A 22,040-nucleotide genomic window follows, 5' to 3' on the forward strand; every position below is an offset into this window, starting at 1 on the left:
TTTATCTTCTTCATGGTTTCCTTTGGAGCACAAAAGTTTTCAATTTTGATATAAAGTCTAGTTTATTTTTCTCTTATTGCTTATCTTTTGGGATCTTGTCTGAGAATCTCTCACGAGATGCAAGGTCACAAAGATTTATCCCCATATATTTTTTCAAGTTTTAGAGTTTCAGCTTTTACATTTATGCCCATGATACTCTAAGTTCACTTTGTATATAGTAATAATTTAGGGTCCGACTTCATTCTTCTATCTGTGGACATCCAGTGGTCCTAGTACTATGTGTTGAAAAGACTCTTCTTTCCCCATTGAACACATAGCTTTTTATATGTCATACTCAGCAAAATTTACATTAATAATAAATATATTTGCCCAAAACAGGCACTCTCCTCTCTTAGTAATGGATGTGTAATGGGCACAACTTTTTTGACAGACACTCTTATGCTCTATGTGCCAAAATCGTTCAGAATGTTCTTGGCTCTTGCCTTGCAGGCCAGGGGACCAGAAACCCGGGTATTAGATATTCCTAGGGCTCCCATAACAATTACCACATACTTGGTGGCTTAAGACAACAGTAATTTATTCTCTCAGTCCCGGAGGGCTAGGATTCTAAAATCCAGGTGTCAGCAGGACCCTGTTCCTTCCGAAGGCTCTAGGGGAGGAGACTTCTATGCCTCTTTCAGCTTGTGGTTGCCCTGGCATTCCTTGGCTTATGGCCCCATCATTCCACTCTCTGCCTCCACCTTTACATGGCCCTACACTGTGTCTCTGTGTGGCCTTTCTATCTCTCATAAAGTTACGCTCATTAGATTTTGGGTCTACCCTGACACAGGATGAACTCATCTTGCTCAATTCTTAAGTAATTACATATGCAAAGATTTTATTTTCAAATAAAATAACATTTTAAGGTTCCATTTGGATATTAATTTTGGGGGGCAATATATATTTTTTTTTAAATTTTCACCCAAAGATATTTTTTCCCATTGATTTTGAGAGAAAGGAAGGGAAGGGGAGAGGATGAAAGAGAGAAACATTGATGTGAGAGAAACACATTGATTGGTTGCCTCCCACATGCACCCCAACCAAGGCCAGAATTAGACCTGTAATCCAGGCATGTGCCCTTGACCAAAATTGAACTTGTGCCTCTGGTGCTCGGGCCGATGCTCCAACCAGGCGGGGGACAATTATTTCATCTGTCCCACTAGACCTGCAGTACATGCCCTCCCCTGTGCTGACCTTTTTTCAGTCCCTCCTGGATGTCTTTTTCCTCCCCTTTCCCCACGCCGCCCCCTTCAGTTCTTAGCTTCTGTACCACCTCTTCTAGGAAGCTCTCCTGAACCTCTAGGTAGGACAGGTCTGCTTCACAATCAGCACCACTCACCCTTCTTCCTAGAACTTGACCCATGATTGTCACTACATTTGTGGGAAGTCTGTCTGCTAAGTGTCCACCTGGCTCTGTTCAGTGCTTTGTCTTCTGTGCCAGGCCCCCTGCCCATTTCACAGTCACTTGATAAATGAGAGACGAATGACCAGCACAACCCTTTGAGTCCAGCACCCCTCCCTTTATGATTCAAAGCTCCCCTGGAAACCTGGCTTCCCTTCCCTTTGTTTTAAACGTGCAAATTATTCAGAATGAATAAATCAGGATCCTTTTAAAATTAACATTGTACGTGTTGATGTCCTTCAATTCAGCAGCTTCACTTCTGTAATCTGTACAGAAAAGACAGATGTCAGTCATGGCATTATGTAGAATAGCCACACCTGCCCAAATAGTGGAAATAACCCAAATGCCCATGAACAATTATGTCCCTTTTTGCAATAAAATACTAAACAGGCATTAAAAATTATGTTGCAGAAAAACAACAGGAAATGCATCCAGGATATAGTAAGCAAAAACATGAGTCATAATATGGTACGTGGATACAATTCCATGGTGTCTCAGTTGTGCACATGCACGTGGGAAGGGCAAGGAGACCTTGGAGCTGGATGGTGGTGGTTGGCTGCACACAATGTGAATGTACCTAATGTCACTGAGTTGCGCACTTCAAACCCGTTTCACCAAATTTTTTAAAAAGATGCATTGGGTCCAGAGAAGTGTTAACATTGTCACCTCTGGGTGGAGGGGTACAGGAGTCCATTACACGGGAGTGAAGATATGACTAATTTTTAAAGTACAACCCTCTAGTTGGGAAGGACAGGCATGGGTGGGATGTGCTCTGGCCTTCTGTGGCTTTTTGGAGCCTGTGAGAGCCCTGGTGTGTGTCCTGCCCCAGCCAGAACCCACGGGTTTGCGCCGCGGCCTCTGCTTGTCAACCTCGGTGCTGGCTGTCCTATTTTACCACTATTGACCCTGAAGGCCATCGAGGAGGGCACGCTGGAGGAGATCGAAGAGGAGGTTCGGCAGAAGAAATCATCGCGAAAACGCAAGCGGGACAGCGACGCCGGCTCCTCCACCCCAACCACCAGCACCCGCAGTCGAGACAAGGACGAGGAGAGCAAGAAGCAAAAAAAGCGCGGGCGGCCACCTGCTGAGAAGCTCTCCCCCAACCCTCCAAACCTCACCAAAAAAATGAAAAAGATTGTGGACGCTGTCATCAAGTATAAGGACAGGTAAGCTGAGGAATGGGGTGGGTGGGTGGGCAGCTGCCGGGGGTCCTCAAGGTTGCCTTTCCTCCCATGTGCCTGTGAGACCATTCCACAGCCATTGGTTAAACAAGGAAGCGTACAAGTGATGTCAGCATGGGGAGAGGGAAATAAAGTGTGGTGGGGAGGCCAAGGAGCTCTGATGAAAGGAGGTCTAGGAATGAGTTCACCAGCAGAGGCAAAGCAGGTGGAGAGGCCCCAGGATGATGAGGTGTGGTTGGCAAGATTGAGGTTAGTGATGAGGCGAGGTGGAAGGAGAGTTCTGTGCTGTGATGGGTGCCTATCTTATGGCCGACACTCATGACTATGGTGGAAGCCAGAGTTGCTGGAGCAGAAAGGTTTTCTGTTCCTTCTCTAGACTACCCCACCCTCACTGCCCTGTCCCCATACTTGCATGATAAGCCCAGTTTTCATGCTGGGCCATTGGAGGTCCGCCATGTGTTGGCTGACTGCTCTAGGCACTGTGAGCCCTGTCCTCACAGGCACCAAATACAAGGGAGTATGTGTTTTCAGCTTCAGTGGGTCTGTTTGTGGAGCACAAGTACCATTTAAATAAGAAGAAGAAAATAATGGTTCTCCTGCAGCCCTCCAAGGAGAATGCTCACATTCTGCCAGTGCAGGGTGGGCATGTGCAGCTGCAGAAGGTGGGTAGGGATGCACGGCCTGCACCTTGCTCCCGCTCTCCAGTGTCTTATGACACTTTCTGGTACATACCAGCCCATGTGACTCTCCATAACATAAGGGTTGTACGGCTCGGTTTTATAGTAATGCTTTGCAGTGGGTCATGAAGCAAAGTAAGGGGGAATTTTAATCTGTAGCAGTGGACAATGTCAAGGTGTGAACCATTAGCACATTTAGAGAGATTCTTACCAAGCATGACATTTTGGGGGTGGTGACAACTGGTATCCAAATAAAAAATACAGATTGACCTTTAAAAAGAACCTTATTGTCTGGCCGGTCTTCTCAATGGTTAGAGCATTAGCATGGAACGGTCCTGGGTCCCATTCCTGGTCAAGGGCACATATCTGGGTTGTAGGTTTGATTACCAGCCCCAGTTGGGGTGTATGTGGGAGGCAACCAATTAATGTGTCTCTCTCATTTCGGTTTCTCTTTCTCTCCCTCTCCCTCTTCCCCTTCCCCTCTCCCTCCCTCCCTCCTTCCCTCCCACTCTCTCTAAACAACCATTGAAAAAATATCCAGTGAGGATTAACAACAAAAAATGCCTTATTATAGCTCTGGCTGGTGTGGCTCATTTGAGTGTCGCCCCATGCACAGAAAGGTCGCCGGTTGGATTTCCGATCAGGGACATACCAGGTTGCAGGTTCAGTCCCCGGTTGGGGTGCCTACAGGAGGCAGCCGATTGATGTTTCTCTCTCACATCAAAGTTTCTCTATTTTCCTCTTCCTTCCTCTTTAAAAATCAATAAAAAACTTTTTAAAAAAGTTACCAAAGAGGAACAAATGATGAATTAAAAAAAAAAGGCATATGCTAGTTCATCTGCTCAACCTAAAAATGTAATTAGTGTCAATATTGAGAAGAAAATATTGATGCTAATTTGCTAACTTGACCTTTGAGAGAAACTCCACAAAGAAACATGTAAAAGGTGAACTATGGAATGTGTAAAAATCCAATGAAAGCAGTAGACTCCATCCTGCCCAATTAGTTCAGTTGATTGGAACATCATCCTGTGCACCAAAAGGTTGTAGATTGGACTTCTGGTCAAGGCACCTGCCTAGGTTGCGGGTCCAATCCCCAGTCAGGGTGTGTGCAGGAGGAGGCCAACCAATGACAAAGGACATATCCTAGGGTGAGGATTAAAAAGATTCTAAAAAACAACAACAACAACAACAACAGTAGAGGCCATGTTTTTTCCTTAATGATATTCCTGTGAGGGAAACTTAAAATTACCAAAATGAAGACTCTTGAAGGTCAGCGGGGCAAAGATGGACTTGATGGAAAGTCATGCTGGTCTTTGGATATCCATGTGGAGAAGAACCTTGATGCTGCCTCACATCTTATACATACATTAGTTTAAAATGGATAATAATTGATATAAATGTGAAAGGAAAAGTTCTAGAAGAAGGCATGGGAGAAACTCTTCGTGGCCTTGAAGTAGGCAGACTTCCTCAATAGGACACAAATGTCACTACCATAAAAGACTTCATGAAAAATAAGAACAACTGTTCATCAAAAGACACACTGCCTGGGTGGTGAGGCTCAGTGGTTGAGTGTTGACCCATGAACCCAGAGGTGGCTGGTTTGGTATCCAGTCAGGGCACATGCCCCGCATTTCAGGCTTGATCCCCAGTGGGGGACGTGCTAGAGGCAGCTGATGGATGATGTTTCTCTTATTAATGTTTCTATCTCTATCCCTCTACCTCTCTCTCTGGATATCTATAAAAACTTTTTTTTTTTTTTAAAGACACACGATGATAGTGAAACTGCCATAGACTTGGGAAAAAACACCCAATTTTAAAATGGGCACATACCAGATTGCAGGTTCACATCTTGTGGAAGAAGATGTCCCCATGAGCAATCAGTATATGAAAAGGTGATGGGGATCATTGCATCAACAACATCAAATGAGTGTGAGATGCCTGAACAGAGAGACTACAATTCCTTTGAGTGTCTGGAGCGGTTGTACCTCACACTACTCAAAATGACATAAAAGTTCAACATAAAGATGAACTTTATGACACAGCAACTCCAACCCAGGAGAGCTGAATGCATGTCCACCTAAAGACTTGTGGAAGTACGTCCACAGCAGCTAAGACAGAACTGCCCCTAGTGAAGTAGCCCAAATAGTGTCCACCTCCAGGAGAATGTGTCAGTGGCCCAATTGGACAGCAGAATTCTAACAGCCACAAAACCAGAAACACCACTGCTCCTTCGAAGACTCTTACATTTGGTTGAATGAAAGAAGCCAGAAACTAATGAGTACCTACTGTGTGCTCCCAGTTATATGAAGTTCAGAAGCTGATTCACAATGATGGGCATTGAATAGTGGTTATGTCAGGATGGGGAATTGACAATGAAAGACCATGAGGGAGCTTTCTGAGGTATTGGGAATATTTTATCAGTCTGAGTGTATACATGAAAATGTTCATAAAGGTATATACTTAAGATGTATAAGATTATACCTCAATTTAAAAAGAAACACTTGGAGCCCAGCCTGCATGGCTTAGTGGTTGAGGGTTGACTAATGAACTAGGAGGTCATGGTTCAATTCCTGGTCAGGGCACATGCCCAGGTTGTGGGCTCAATCCCCAGTGTGGAGCGTGGAGGAGACGGCCAATCAATGATTCTCTCTCATCATTGATGTTTCTATCTCTCCCTGTCCCTTTCTCTCTGAGATCAATAAAAAAGAGCCGGGACCGGTTTGGCTCAATGGATGGAGCATCGGCTTGGGAACTGAAGGGTCCCGGGTTTGATACCAGTCAAGGGCATGTGCCTTGGTTGCGGGCATATCCACGTTGGGGGGTATGCAGGAGGCAGCTGATCAGTGATTCTCATCGATGTTTCTAACTATCTCCCTTCCTCTCTGTATAAAAATCAATAAAATATATTTAAAAATAAAAAAATAAAAATAATAAAAAATATCTTGAAAGAAAAGAAAGAGAAATGGCAGCCTGAATTTGTTAATGGGGCATTAGATATTTTCAAACCAAAAAAATATGTCAAATATCGGTCCACTTTCTTAGTCATCATTCTACAACTCACTGAAAAACCTTTCTCAGTCTCATTTAGTTGTATATTATAAGCCAAAAAATGGCTTCCACAACAAACAGTGGTTCTCACACCATCTGTAAGGTTGGATGAGAAATCAGCCAATAAATGAAAACTAGCTTTTAGGGTTCAGTGACCTCCTTGTAAAGACTGTTCTATTGCAGAATGCTGAGATCCTGGTAAGGATTCTGAGTTCCAGTTTGATGTTCCCAGCTGATGTCAGACCCACGTGGCAGGACACCTTATCAGAGGGTATGATGGTTTATCTTTAATCTCACATCCCCCTCGTATGGATAGTGTCACAGAACTTGGAGTTCTCCACTAGAGAAGGAAGAACTATAAAGGAGTTACAAGGGGGATTGCAAATGTGACCATTCAAGGAAGCTACCATGCCCTGCCTGGACTTGAGAAGCATTTGGTTCGAATTTGGAGACGGCTGTCCACTTGCTATTTTGCTGCTGGTCATACAGGAAGAGATCGAGTTGCACATAAACTCAGGGAAACAGACAGTTTTCCTGGTTGAAAAGTTGCCTCATTTGGCAGATACTTTCAAAGACGTTTGGAAACAAAGTTTACCTACTGAATGGATAATATTTCTGATGTTCTTAACAAACTGAATTTGAAGCCACGGGGAAAACAACCCCTGTTGAGGGGTTAAGCGACAGTCCATAGACCACCCTCACTTCTGACACCTCTGCAGAGGTCAGGGGTCCCCAAGACCACCCTCAGGCTTTAGGATTCTCTAGAAAAATCTCAGAACTCTGAAAGGTGTTATATTCATGATTATAGTCTATTAATTACAGCAAAAGCATACAGATTAAAACCAGCTAAAGGAAGAGGTATATGGAGCAGCATCCAGGAGAGCTCCACGCTTTGAGCTTCCTCGCCCCACGGAGTCCCAGAGAGCACTGGCAACATCATGAGACAACGGGCACAGAGCATTGCCAGCTGGGGAATCCTCAGTGTCTAGGGTTTTTATTGGAATTTAGTCCCATAGACACGACTGACTGCCCAGGTGTAGTTGAGCTGATACCATATGACCCAGTGCCCCTGCCCTAAATCACATTCTCAGACTATCTGGGCCCGGATAAATTTTTTTGCAACTATATGTCACACACCGGGAAGATTCCAAAGACTGGTCACTGTGCCACACCAAGGAACTAGGGTGCGATAAAATTGGAGATTGCCTAACTTGCACTTTCTTGTCTCAAACTTCCAATTGCTCCATTTCAAAAGAGAAAATGAAACATTTGGATTTTTTTTTTTATTGCTTTACACAACCCTATAATTAGCCAACTTCTATACTTGAGTTCAGTCTAGAGCTTGAGAGAGAATGAATTGTTACAACTTGGTTTTTCCTAGACCCCAAAGAATGTTATCAGTACACTGTCAGCTTTTGAAATCAGTTAGGAACCTGCCTTGTGGAGCAGGAGCATGTGGTGGAGGAACCACGGGGGGCAGCCAGGGTTGCACCTTGATGCAGTGACTCCCCTGAAGTGGTTCAGCCATGCCTCTGCTGCATGTCTGAACAGGGAAGCCCTTCCGCCAGCTGGCATCACTTCAAATGTTGCTTTTCACTGTTGGTTTCCTGATGCCCCAGTTATATTTAAATACCAGTGCAATCTTGTATAATACTCCCTTCATATGTACATCCTTGTCCATATGAAGGTAATGTCCTATATTGTAAGCTTAGCTTCCTTCACATGTGTCAGATTCAGGACTGCCTTGCTCCTGCCTCCAAAGGCCCCCTGCTCCCTGTGAGTGGCACTTCCGGGAGTTGTGTGGGCGTCTGGCCTCATATTGGTTGTAGTGAAATGCACTTTGCGCTGTAGGGCCCCTGGAGAATCTATAGTACTGTGCCTTTGACCTGTGATGGCACAGACGACCCCAGGGCCCAGGGTGGCCTCAGGTAGAAGTGCTTCATAAGCAGAGCCTGAAGACTTAGCAGGAGCCCGCCAGGGGAGGAGGAGGTAGAGGAGACAGCGTGTGCAGAAGCCTGGAGGCTGAGGGCACAGGTGCCTCTTGATGATTAGAAATCTCAAATGGCATCAAAGACTCCACTGGTCAACAGCCAAAATCAAAATCTGAATTAGGAATTAAGAGTTTGCACTTCGAACGTAAACATACAAGTAAGTTAGTCACAGGCTCCTGAGTCAGATTGGTCCCTAGTTGTGGGGCTGTGAGTGCTGCCAGTTGGTTTCAGAAGCTCTGTCTGCAGAAGCCAGTTAGCAGGTGTGCAGATACCCTTGGGGTCTTTGGAAAGGTTTTGGAGAAGTGCATTTGCTGAGGCACGGCCTCAGCAGGCAGGCCCTAGAGGGCCCCATACAACCTGTTGCGTACCCTAGGCCGCAGTCGCTGTAGGGGCTGTGGGGCGAGTGTCACAGAGATCTGGTTTTGATGTGTGTCTCTCTGCTTGTTTCCAAGTCTGTGGCACAAAAATTGAAGCCCCTGTGTGGGGTTATAGAGACCCTCAAGGAGAGAACATGGGCCAGGCATGCAACTCAGAGACTGCTGTGGGTGAAGAAGGGCCCCAGCCAGATCCACAGTGGGTGGTGGCACCGTCAGCCGAGGCCTGGATCTAATGGGAACTGCCCAGGCCTGCAGGCACTTTCCCTTTGCCCTTGCACCTCCATTGTTAGAATAAAAAAGAAGGTGACTCTTCAGAGTTGAAAGCTTATACCTTGATTTACAAGAAAAATTGGGACAACTTAACAAGCACAGTGCAGGTTGTCAGGTTGAAGCGTTCTTAGGAGAGGTCACTGAAGGTGGCTCTAAGATCCGCAGGATGGGCCCCGGGAGGGGAGAGGGCAGAGGGTGAGAGCTGTACCCTGAGGGGGCAGGGAGGTCTCAGGGTTCCCTCGCTTCAGCCTTCAAAAGGCCAGATGGCCCTTCATCTGGAGCCAGAGCCCAGAATGGGTGTCTCCAGAGGAGGAGGCGGCTCTGCCTGCGGGACCAGGTCTGGGGTCAGCACTATCTGCTGGGCACCTAGCCCGGAGTCTCACCTGAGAGGCACTGAAATGCGATGTCTTAGAAAAGTGCTGATCCCATCATCAAGCCCCGGGCCAGCCTGAGAGTGGGTGCAGGCCGGGCTAAGGGCCCAGTGGGGCTCCGAGCCACCGGAGGATTAGCCAGGTGCTCATGGAGCAGTGCTGGGGTTATGAGCCTGCCATAGAATTTGCTGGAATAAGCTCACCTGTCTTGTTTACCAGTCTGTTTATCATGCAAAACAAAACAGATTTGGAAGGGTCTTAAAACTAGAATTACATAAAGCTTCAAACAGGACAGGGACAGATACGTGGACTCTGGAAATAAGTAGATTTGGGTGAACAGGTTGAACCTTGACCCCCTCGTTTCTGCCTCCCGTGGAGTCCTGTCCAGGTAAGAACCTTCTAAAGTGTGCAGTGCATTTTTATCAAGCTTGCACTACTACTGTATGCAAGGAAAACAGAAAAGGGGTGTTCATGACAATAGGAGATACTAATCGGGTAACACAGGAGGTGTGAAATGAATGGGGGAGGAAGGAAGAGGAAAAGGATGATGGCAAAGGTCCAAAGATGAGGTTTCGTAAGTGAGAAGTCACAAAAGAGGGTAAAATTTTAAGCCAAGAGACAGTTGGATAAAAGAATAAAAAGATGAATTGAGAAATGTTGAATTCCGAGGTGAAACTAGTTAAAAATATGTTAAGTATGGTTAAAGATTAGCTGGAGGGAAGGAAGAAGGAGTGGATATGAGGTCTCTAGGCAGGTGTGGACGTGGCCCATCAGCCCTGTACTGCAGCAGCAGTTCCCCAGGCTGCTGGCCCCGAACAGCCCCCTCATCCTCTGCACAGACCAGAGGACCACGCTGCCCTTGGTTCCCAATGTGGGGATTTGCAGTCCTTGGCACTTCAGAAGGAGCTTGGGACCCCCTCTAACTGCTCAGCACTCGGAGATACTGACATTGATAATTCAGAAAATCAAGCACAATTCTTGAGGCCCTGGTCCCCTAGCTCTGCAGAATGTGGTCTTGGGCCTCCCTGCACTCACAGGACCACCTCCACGGGTCTCTTAGAAATGCTCTCTGCATTGTCATAAACCTGTCACGGGTACTCTGTTCTTTGTCCTGCTCACCCACAGCTAATGCCTTCTGAGTGCCTGCCGCAGTACAACACAGCCTGCTTGAGAGAGCACAAAAGTACATGCCACACCTAGGAGCTCGTCTGGATTACGCTCCGGCTTCGGCTTCTGCTGCTTGCTCTGTGGCCTGGGACTTCTGTCTTTCACCCCCAAAGCTCAGATCTTGCCTCCAAAATTCAGGTTCAAACTAAGTAGTTTCCCGGTTTGAGTTACTTGGAGGGGGGAGTCAAGATTTTTATAAAATGAGATTTGGAATTTATATTTTAACTAGATTGAGACATGCAACCCCAGATGTGTTTTTGGCTCATTTGAAACTATTACCTCATTAGACAATCACCATCGGAACCTACAGCCAGTGTAGCACTTGGCATTTGGACCCTGCAGCAAAGCTCTCCCCCTCCTCTCTCTGCACTGGAAGAGTGTGTGGAGTGCAGGGCAGCCCACAAACCATTCTCACTGGTGAATATAATTTCCCTCTCACTCATGCTTAGTCAGAATTTTTTCTGTACTGCAAAGCTGTAAATTCAACACAAATAGATATTTTAAGTATGGATGGGTGCTCAACTGGTGGAGGCTCTTAGTAATATTGTAAGTAAGTGCATTTATCCAGACTTCTTACTTTTCTAATCTTTGAGATATCCTTGACTTGGTAATGTGTCCAAAAATTAAGACTAGGAAATAATTCTATACTAATACAATTTCCTTTTAATGTGTTTCATCAATTCATTTTCAAACGTTGTTTATCGAGTACTTTCTGAGTCTGGTCCATATAAATATTTTGCTAAATCAGGTTTGAAAATACTGAGTTGTTCATGTCCAGGACCTTGGTTCGCCCAGTTCACTGGTTGAGAGTCAAAAGAGAAAATGGTCCAGTTCTAAAAGCTGTCACTGAGATATGTCAGAGGGAAATTGTCTGAATGGGACTCTAGGAAGGAGGGCAGGGCTGAGGGAGTCCTTCCATACAGATTGGGACCACTTCTATCTTGAGCACCATCTTCAATCAATTGCTTGAGCCTGCCTGAGGCCATGGGAGCTCAAGGGATAGTGCTGTGATCATTTTTTTATGTCTGCCCCATCAGAAGATGTGGAAGTAAGGACACCATTTGCCCCGGCCAGTTTGACTCAGTGGTTCTATTCCTGGTCAAGGGCACATGCTTGAGCTGCAGGTTTCAATCCCTGCCCCATTTGGGTGCATGCAGTAGTAATCAACCCGTGTGTCCCTCTCACATTGATGTCCCCCTGCCCCTTTCTCTAAAAACCAATGGGGAAAAAAATATGCTCGGATAAAGGTTAAAACAAAAGTCTAGCCTACCACCTGTGTATGGATAGCCTGTGAATTAAGAATGGTGTTGTTTTTTAGATGATTTTGAGAAAATTAAAAGACTACTATGATGTGAAATGTGAAATTCAGATTTCATTGTTTATAAATAAAGTTTTATGTGGAAAACAGCCAGAGCCCATTCGCCTGTAAAGTCTGTGGCTGCTTTTGTGCAACAATGGCCAAGTTGAGTAATTGTGATGGATATGGTATGGCCCACAAAGCCTAAAGTATTTACAGTGACTGTTTATAGAAAAGCATTGCTGACCCTTGATTTAGAATGGGGTATGATATAGGAGGGAGAGTCGCTGACTTAGCCTAGGGGCTAAGTCCTGCCTGCCACCAATTTTCTGTGTGTGTCTGTAGCCACCTTTCATAGCCTCTCTGGTTCTTTCCATCTGTTTAGCGAGGGGTACTGGTCGATGAGTCCTTAGATACTGAAAGTCCATGGTTCTGTATTTTTAGGGCTCTGTTGTTCACTTCTGATTCTTTGTTCCTCTTCCAGGAGATGTAATTTTATTTTAAGGCTAAACCAAATAATATACTCAAAGGGATGTGTCAATTCAGACTTTTGGCTTCTGCCCATCAGGAGCCCAGTTCTAAGCCCTTCAGGCTGAGAAGGGATTTTGTTGGCCTGGAGGCCATGTCGGAGTTAGTGAAGACTAAATCTTGGGACCTAGAGTCCTCCCATGGTTCTCATGGCTGAACCATGGCTCCCACAAGCACCTGCTGCTTCCCCAGCTGCTGGTAGAAAATCCCAGCGCAGGACTCTGCTTGGCTGGCTGGTGCTGTGGTCCTGCTTGATGATGGTCAGCCCCACCAGAACCCCAAGTTAGTGTAGGGGCGGGCTCTTTTCCACAGAGAGGCAGACACTGTCTGTGCAGGTTAAATAACAAGGGTCCCCACCAAGGCTGTTCAAGCTCCAAGGAGAAGGGCTTGTAAAATTAAACAAGGCTTTGGTCTCTGAGCACCTCCTGCATATCGTGTCCTGTTGTAGTGACGGGGACTGGGCAGTGACGAGGTTGAGGAAAGCCCCTGCTCTGGGAGCTGACATCTAGAGGAAGAATAACATCATTTTTCTCATCATCATTTGGATTGTCAGCAACAGCCATGGTTGCTCTTGCCAAACCAGTGACAGCCTGAGCTAGAAGGCACTTCCTTCCTGTCTGAATTGGAGTCATGGAGCTGTTGCTGACAGCTTCATGATTCTTCGGGCTCCTTCATTTCCATCCCACCCCTGCCAGGACTGCTGGACACGCTCAGGGCTGGAGGTGGAGTTCCGAACAACTGTCTGCAGCAGCTTTTTCAGAGCAAGTCTCACAAGATGGGAGGTGTGCTCTGCAGTGGGACTCCTGGTAGTTGCTTCCAGAGTGTTTTTTGTAGTGGGATGGTATATAAATGTCCGCATGGGGTTGGGGGTGGTGAGGCACCCAGGTTCAAGCCCTGCCCTGTGACCCTGAGGTTTTCACCCTGAGCTCTCTCTTCCTCCATTCATCAAATGTGTTTTGAGCACCTGCTGCATACTAGGCTTTGTTCCAAGCGCCACAGACAGAGCAGTGAGTAACACAGGCAAGGCCTCTGCCCTCATGGCTCGTTCTCTGGGTGTGGCGGGATGAATGGTAACTTCTATGGAGAGAAACTCTCCAGGGCGACCGGCCTCATATCTAATAATGTAAAAAAGTGAAAATGTCCAAGCTTCTAGAAAAGATCTCTGTGACCTGGGAGTAGGCAAAGATTTCTCTAACAGGGCAGGAGAAACGCCAATTATAAGAGGAAATACTGATAAATTAGGACTTTGATTAACATTGGTATCTATTCACCAAAAGACCATCCAGGGAGTAAGAAGACATAGATTGGAGAAGGGGTTGCAATAAATATGTCCAACAGAGCACTCCCAGGGGAAGCAGGTGTGCCTGACAGACTGTCAGACCCAGTGCACCTGTGAAAAGGTGGAAATGTGAATTAAAACCACAAAGTGATAACAGTGCACAGCAGGATGTAGACCGCCCACATCGAGGAGGAGCGACGGGAGCGAGTGCAGCTGCACAGAACCAGGATGCTCACCTGCTGCTGGAGGAGTGGACACAGGCTCAGTAGCTACCGGAGCTGAGTGTCCTCTGCCCCGTGACCCAGCACTGCTGCCCCAGGTAAATTCCCGAGAGATGCGAGCCGAAAAGTCAGACACAAGTGTCCACAGCCGCTTGTTATATGATATCCCAAGCCAGACACAGCCTGAGTGCCCCTCAACAGCAGATGGACAAGTGGACCACAGGGGGTACTTGCTCTGGAGCACAAAGCAGTTACTAAACAGTGAACTGCTACATGCACCAACAGGTAAATCTCAGTGGTGAGCGGCACTGCTAGGCCTGGGGGCTCACTCTTGTGATCCTGTAACATCAAGTTCAAGAAAAAGCCAAACTCAGCCAGTGTCAAAGGTCAGCGAGGCTCACAGGAGCCTTGGGCACCTCAGGGAGCCAAATGCTGAAGATGCGTGGCTTTGTCTTACAGCTCACGCCTCCTTTTTTATTAAGAGGTCTGAGGGCAAGGTGGACATCAGAGCTCATTACAGCTGAGAGGGCTGTCGGGCTGGTGGCAGGTGGGCCTTTATTCCCCGGAGGTTTAGAAGAGGAGGCCCTGTTTCTTTGCTCTCAAACAATTTCTTTGGCTGTCAGAGGAGAGGGGGTCTTATTGTGAAACTTCCTGCTCTGTTACAGCACTAAAGTCCCACCTAGAGGGCCAAATGCTCCCTGAGGCCGGCCACCTGCATGGATTTCACAGGTGACAGGGCTTGTGGCCAGGCTCCACCGGCCCTGGCACTGCAAGCAGGGCTTTTCAAGCTAGAAGTCCGTGACCATCAGTGGGCTGTGGAGTGAATTTTGTGGGTCCCAGCTGGAGTTTCTCAGAGAGAGTAGGAAATCGGAGTCCATTGCACTTTGTAAGGGAGATAATGCCCCACAGAACTTGTTATTTTACACGTGTGGGTGAGAGTCCTGGGTCAGAGTGTAAAATGCAATGCTCCCCAACGTCTTGCCAAAGTGTGGGATGACACTGCCGTGAGAAAGGAGGGCTCTGCGTGTTTTGTTACCTGTTCTCACTTTTGGAGTTCACACAAACGAATTCCAGTTGCTTGTTGCCAAACCACCCACCTGCCTGTTCATGAGAGAAAGGAAGCTTGTGTCGGGGAGGAGCTCCCTGGCTGGGAAGGACAGCCTGGAAGTGTGCCTTCCCGGAGCTGTGGCGCCTGACCCTGCACAGGGCAGGAAAGAGAGCAGGAGGCAGCCACTTACCGGTGTCCTCGGTAACACTGGGAGGAAGGCAGGGCCCGAGGTGAGCTGTGTGCTGCCAGGGCAGGCTGAACTTCAGCCTTAGTTCCTTCATCACAACCATTAAAATAACAGCGTGATGAGAACCCATGTTAAAGTGTGTCTGGCCCAAGTGACTGCACTTGTCCAAGGCAAGGTGCAGGGAGCGGGTTCCAGCCGCTTTCAGGCCAGGGCCCTCATGATGCACAAAAACCCCAGATGAACAAAGGCCTCCAGAGATCCCACTGGGAACAGCCTCGGGGAGGCGGTGCTGGCCAAGCTGCTCCTTAAGGCCATTATGAAATTGGGGCATCCAGCGACAAAACCCGAATAGCAGTTGTGTCACTACTGTCTTCCAGAATGGTAAACCAAAACAAAAGGAGTGGGGGCAGACTTGGGGATGGAGTGGGCAGGCTGCTCTGTCCTTTGAGAATTCTGTTGAAAAGAAAAGGGAAACAGTTGAGCCAAAGGCTCAGCCCAGAGGCAGCTCTGGGCCTGAACCACGGTCTCCTGTGACTGGAAAGCCCGAGTGGTGAAGCAGCCAGAAGGAGGTGGGCCAGCCGAGCGGGTCAGACATCCCGCAGCAGGACCTGGGTTAAAGCTCAGCTGGAATGAGTGGGCGCCTGAGTGGGGGGAGAGGCCGGGAGAGCAAGGTTGCCAACAGGTCACCAACTCCCGGGATGACCTGGGCCTCTGCTGGCTGTGTGGAGCCCCAGCAGGATGGAACCCCTGGGGCACATTAGGTTCCCGGAGGCAGAACCGCCATCCTCCAGGCTGACTGAACAGCAGGGAGCCTGGCGCAGGGGGCATTGTCTTCTCCCTTGGTCCTTCAGGTCTTGAATCCAGCTCCTGTTCACTCCCTCCCCGGAATGATGTCTCATCTGAGCTCCTGTCCCTAGTACAGAGCCAGGCTCAGGTGTGGCGCAACCTGCTGGCCTGCTGCACAGGATTCTCCAGGAGTGACACCCAGGAGTGGCTGCAGGAGGCCCGGTCGCCTCTCATGGAGTGAGACGTACACATGCCACATTTTTCCTCGGCTCCCTGTGGAAAACAAGCTGGGGAAGGGGCTAGAAAACAGCTTTTATCTGTCGTTAACATCTTGCTGGGGGCCATCTTTCTCCCTGGGTTTTTGCCAGATTCTCTGACGGTCACTGCTCCTAGCTGCTGCCTGCAAGAGACACACAACATGCCCGAACTGGTGTGGCTCAGTGGATAGAGTGTCGGCCTGTGGACTGAAGGGTCCCAGGTTTGATTCCGGTCAGGGGCACATGCCTGGGTTGTGGGCTTGATCCCCAGTGGGGCATGTGCAGGAGGTAGCCGATCAATGATTCTCTCTCATCATGTACAAACAGTCACCTCTCAGAGCAAACTGATATTTGCCTCGTGCATAATCGTGATCTGTCCAGTGCCGAGGCTGGCTTTGTGGCACGTGGGCCGAGGGGGTCGGGGGAATTGAGTGAGCTCAGAGCCTGGATTGAAATACATCCCTGACCTCTCCATGCATGGTTGCCTCTCCGGAATGTTCCAGGCCCCCCCAGTTGGCAGGGCCTGTGAGTAATGTCCGCTCTGTTCCCTTACAGTAGCAGTGGACGTCAGCTCAGCGAGGTGTTCATCCAGCTGCCCTCCCGCAAGGAGCTGCCCGAGTATTACGAGCTCATCCGCAAGCCCGTGGACTTCAAGAAGATTAAGGTAACCCCAGCGTGGGGGGAGGGCCTCTCACTGACCCAGGACCTTGGCCCCCCTGGCTAGAGACCCGATCATTGTCTCTTGGGATTCCTCGTGGCCCCAAGTGTCCCAAAGATGTGTCACCAGGCCATCAGAGTTCAGGACTCCTGCAGGGTTACCCAGACTTCAGGCCTCAGTCATGTGGCTCTTGTGTTCAGTGGATCTGGGCTTCTGAGTCTGCACAGAGAAGCCGAGACTGGGCTGTGACCTTGTCAAGCAGAGGGTCTCCCAGCCCCGGGTTCCCAGGCACAGGTGGAGCCTGGGGGTAAGGCTGCTCTCCCGTTCCCCCCCCCCCCCCCAGGAGCGCATCCGCATCCACAAGTACCGCAGCCTCAACGACTTGGAGAAGGACGTCATGCTGCTGTGCCAGAACGCGCAGACCTTCAACCTGGAAGGCTCCCTGGTGAGGAGGCGCCCCTTCCCAGCCTTTCCACTTCCACAGCTGGCCCCAAACTGCCGTGCCCCTCGCTCCATTTTGAATTGACTGGTGTAAAAATAATTCCCAACAACTTGGAATATTTTACTCATCACAAAAGCAGTATGTGTTCATTACTGAAAAAAAAGGGCAGAAAATGAAGGCAAGTAAAATAGAGAAAGGAGACTCAGTCCCATCCATCCAGGTGGCCCTGTGAACAGCTCCTGTTTATCTTGGAATTTTATTTTGAATTCACAAGGGAACTCTTGAAAGGAATCGTACGGATGCTTCCTTTCCTGTGATGAAATTAACACACACAGTCTCAGCGTAGCAAAGTTTTGCCAAGTGTGTTTGGGATAGGTGCCTCCTGGAAAAGGTTTTACAGTCATGAATTTGGGGAAAGTAAGGGATGTACATTTCTGGTTACTGCAGATCTCAGAGCCTTTAAAAGTGCTCGCTGTGATTCTGGGGAAGGATCCTTCAGCTGTTTCTTTGTTTGGTGGGGGCGGGAGGGTTGTGTGTGTGTGTTTTTTTACCTTCAGCTATTTCTAAACTAACACACCTGACCTTTTATCTGGAACCATTTTATAATCCTGATGTTCTCTTGGGCACCGATGGGGAAAGGGCAGTTGAGATGTCCCTCTGTCCCGCATGGGCCAATCTGGCCAGACCTCCCCCTCCATTGGGCCCCAGCCCTCTCAGTACCCACGTGTTTCTGCCCAGATCTACGAAGACTCCATTGTCCTGCAGTCCGTTTTCACCAGCGTGCGGCAGAAAATAGAGAAAGAGGAAGACAGCGAAGGCGAGGAGAGCGAGGAGGAGGAGGAGGGCGAGGAGGAAGGCTCGGAGTCTGAGTGTGAGTCCTGGGGTGTCTGGGTGTGTGGTGGTTTCCTGGGATAGTCAGGGTCACAGCGTTCACGCCCACCTGAGAGAGCCAGAGGTCTCGTGCCCCATCCATTCACAACATGCCCGGCTCCCAGGTGCCCCCAACTTGGGAGAGCGCAGTATCTCTCCCAAGCTGATGTTTCCCCCCTTTCTGATCCCACCCCAGCCCGCTCGGTTAAAGTGAAGATCAAGCTGGGCCGGAAGGAGAAGGCACAGGATCGGCTGAAGGGGGGCCGGCGGCGGCCAAGTCGTGGGTCCCGGGCCAAGCCGGTGGTGAGTGACGATGACAGTGAGGAGGAACAGGAAGAGGTAAGCCCCAAGGCCCTGGGACAGGCAGGAGGTCCAGTGGCAGTTGGGTCATCTCCATGCCAGCCAGCTCCTGGACCCATACCAGGTGTACCGGTTAATAATGCGGATTTTTTTCAATTTATGGAGTTACACACATGTTGATATGTATGCCAAATATGTCAAATTTGCTGAAGGTGTTAACATCAGAGATATTTTTATGCTTAAAATGTCAAATACCGTGCCAAAAAAGCATTTGGGGGAAGTTTTAATTCATTCCTATATTTTGAAGAAAAGTGCTGCTGAAAGTTGCCGTATACTTCGGGAAGCTTATGGTGAAAGTGCTCCATCTCAGGATACTTGTGAACGCTGGTTTAAACACTTTAAAAGTGATGATTTCCATGTGAAAGACAAAGAACATCCAGATCAACCGAAAATGTTTGAAGACCAACAATTACAAGCATTATTGGATGAAGATGCGTGTCAAACTCAAAAACAACTTGCAGAAAGATTAAATGTTGCTCAGCAAACAATTTTCAATAGTTTTAATGCAATGGAAAAGATTTCAAAGGAAGGAAAATGGGTGCCACATCAACTGAAGGAAAGACAAATGGAAAACTGAAAAGTCATCAGTAAAATGTCGCTTCGACGGCACAAAAGCAAATTTTTTGCATCAAATTGTGACTGGTGATGAAAAGTGGATTTATTTTGAGAATCCCAAACGCACAAAATCATGGGTTGATCCAGGTCAACCATCAATATCGACTGCAAGGCCAAATCGCTTCAGAAAGAAGACAATGCTCTGCATTTGGTGGGATCAGGAAGGTGTGGTGTATTGTGAGCTTCTAAAACGGGTTAATACTGATCGCTACCAACAACAGATAATCAATTTGAATGACGCTTTGATTGTAAAACGACCAGAATGGGCCAGATGACACAGCAAAGTAATTTTGCTTCATAATGATACACCATCACACACTTCAAAACCAGTTAAAGAAACGTTAAAAGATCTTGCCTGGGAAATATTAACCCACTGACATATTTACTAGACCTTGCTCCTTCAGATTACCATTTGTCCTGATCAATGACACACACACTTTCTGAGCAGCACTTCAGAACGTACGAAGAAGTGGAAAATTGGGTCTCTGAATCATTTGCCTCAAAACAAGACAAGTTCTATTGGGATGGTATCCACAAATTACCTGAAAAATGGAGTAAAGTGTAGCTAATGATGGACAATACTTTGAATGAAGCACTTGATGTTGTCTTGAATTTATCGTGTTTTCTATTATAAAATCCGCATTATCAACTGGTACACCTACCTGTTAGGCTTTCACATCCCCACTCCACAGATGGGTGAGCTGGGGCTCATCATTATATGACATGTAACTCAAGCCCAGGTCCATGTGACACTAGACACCTCTACACCAGTGGGCGTCCGGGAAACGGGTGGGTATCCCATTCTGTTCCCACTGCAGCAGTCTGCATAGGAGCCCAGGGCTGTCCTGCCGTGGCCCAAGGTGGGGCCGGGTCTTTTTTGAGGCAGGAGACACTGATTTGAGATGCCCCTGTACAGTCCCTGTCCCCTCAGCCTTCCAAGCAGACACAGTGCTTGCCGTCCAGTCACAGCTGTCATAGTGTCCTTGAACCCCATGTGCCTGGGTCTCCGCTCGGGGCTGTGTTCTCGCCAGCCTGGGAGGATTTCCTAACAATGCTACTGGGTTAAAAAAGACCTGGCTCCTCAGTTACAGAATGGTATGGAGCAAAAACCACGAATGGCGCCGATGCATGTCCCCTGTTGCAGGCTGTGGTCCCACACACTGGGGAGAAGCTGCAGGCTTGTCAAGCCCACAGAGGGCGGTTTGGGGGATATGGGGTGTGGGACCAGACCCAAGTGCTGGGTCTAAATAAGCTTTGCCTCCTGGTCCCAGTCCAGACACCAGGCCCTTCCCTGACCTGGGCAGTTAGTTCACTTTACTTCCGAGCCTCAGTTTCCTCTTCTATGAAGCGGAGAGGTAGGCTGGATTATGGGGCCAGGCTCCTGGCCAAGCTCAGGAGGCGCCATTTTGGTGTTGCTCTTCTAGAGCCATTTGCAATAATAGCAAAACTAAGTACCTTGCAATAAATCTGACTGAAGACGTGCATGACCTTCTGAGGGTGTCAGTGCTGCTCTGACCACGAGGAGGTGTGCCCGTGCTTTAGGTCTGGACTATAAGAGTGCCGCACCTGCCCAGTCCAGATCCAGCGGGGCATTTTATGGCCCTTGCCAAGCTGCTCAAAATGTTTAAACAGCGGAGCAAAGATCTTTCATGGTTAGGAACAGCCACGGTGGTTTTGAAATGCAAGGTCAGGGGCACACGGACAGGGCAAACGCAGTGGATGAAGCAGGGAGGACTTGGTGAGACACCCAGATTCCAAGGAAGAGTCCGTGTGGGTACGGGCCAGTCCTCAGGCGAGAGATGGCGTGGCAGAAGGGGCTGAGGCCAGAGTCCGCTCTGCCTCCAGTCTCAGTGCCTGGGCTGCTCTCACACACCCAGGAAAAGCAGTCCCATTGCCTCCTCCAGCGTCTCAGCCTCAGGGTCCCCTCCAGGATGCAGACAGCTCATGCTCTCTTCTCCTGTCCCCTCCAGGACCGCTCAGGAAGTGGCAGCGAGGAAGACTGAATCCGGACATTCCAGAGTCTCGACCCCAAGCCCCTCGTCCCAGAGCCGAGGCGGTGTAGCTCTTAGCAGTAACGGGTAGCAGCAGATGTAGTTTCAGATGTGGGGTATAACTGTATAAACAAAAATCTTCCATATTTATATGACAGAGAAGATGTAGGGCTGTTTGTGTCTGGTCCTGTCCTGGCATCAGTAGCGTTTGTTAACAGCATTAACTGTTTAAAATGGAAAAAAAAAAAAAAAAAAAAAGAATTATGAATTGGGGAACACACGACGCCTGTTTTTCTTTTCCTTTCCTGGCAGTACTGTTGCGGCCGCAGTTGGGAATCACTGTAGTTTAAGCCGTGGATGCATGTGTGTGGCCGTCCACTCCTTGTACTGTATTTTATTGGACAGGTCACGCTCGCTGGGGCCGGGGGCCGCGGGCCCGGCGGGGGTATGTCAGTGTCACTGGATGTCAAACAGTAATAAATTAAACCAACAGCAAATCTCAGCCCTTTGCCTTCTTCTGGCGGACTTGTTCCCGCTCCGGGCGCATTGGCGGTGAACCCTGGCAGCCTCGAGGAGCCGCGTGTCCTCCTGTCAGCAGCTCCCGGGGAGCCTCTCACGGTGGACACTGAGGCCGACCTCACCGTCTAAGGACAAGCTCAGGCTGTGGGCCCTGCTGGGTGCCACTGTCATTCCCGTCCTTTGTTCAAGCCTCCTGCCCTGCCTGCAGCCACGGCGGGATCCGGGGGATGGTCACGTGAACAGGCAGGCCGTACAGCGCGGTCAGTGCTTTCAGGTCCACCACCTGGACCCCCACAGGGGAAGGTTCCATTGGCTGCCCTTGTCCTCAGTGTTGGTCACACTTCCTTGTTCCTTTTCATGTCTTGGAATTTGTTGTTCAAAAGTGGGCATTTTATTTTATTTTTTATTTATTGATTTTTTTTTTTCCTTGATGTGCCCTGTCTGGGGATCGAACCCAGT

The 22,040-nt window shown here is 48.4% G+C and overlaps 1 protein-coding gene across 11 annotated transcripts in view; it reads left to right on the plus strand.

Annotated features, from left to right (window-relative positions):
* SMARCA4 (SWI/SNF related, matrix associated, actin dependent regulator of chromatin, subfamily a, member 4) overlaps positions 1-21,559 on the plus strand; it is a 92,716-nt gene extending 71,157 nt beyond the window's left edge. For 3 of the 11 annotated variants that reach the window (XM_036459728.2, XM_036459729.2, XM_036459730.2), the window contains 6 exons: positions 2,354-2,607; positions 16,682-16,790; positions 17,128-17,229; positions 17,965-18,097; positions 18,293-18,435; positions 21,042-21,559. In XM_036459728.2, coding sequence (XP_036315621.1) covers positions 2,354-2,607; positions 16,682-16,790; positions 17,128-17,229; positions 17,965-18,097; positions 18,293-18,435; positions 21,042-21,074 — 774 coding nt within the window. In that variant the 3' untranslated portion in view covers positions 21,075-21,559. Of the gene's footprint in view, positions 1-1,852; positions 2,320-2,344; positions 2,608-3,840; positions 5,764-6,530; positions 11,931-16,681; positions 16,791-17,127; positions 17,230-17,964; positions 18,098-18,292; positions 18,436-18,703; positions 18,729-21,041 lie in introns of those variants that run through there. The other 8 variants (XM_036459726.2, XM_036459727.2, XM_036459731.2 and 5 more) reach the window with 8 other exon arrangements.
* The last annotated feature ends 481 nt before the right edge of the window (positions 21,560-22,040 follow it).

Source organism: Pipistrellus kuhlii, unplaced genomic scaffold (assembly GCF_014108245.1).
Source record: "Pipistrellus kuhlii isolate mPipKuh1 unplaced genomic scaffold, mPipKuh1.p scaffold_m20_p_30, whole genome shotgun sequence".
Lineage (NCBI taxonomy): Eukaryota > Metazoa > Chordata > Mammalia > Chiroptera > Vespertilionidae > Pipistrellus > Pipistrellus kuhlii.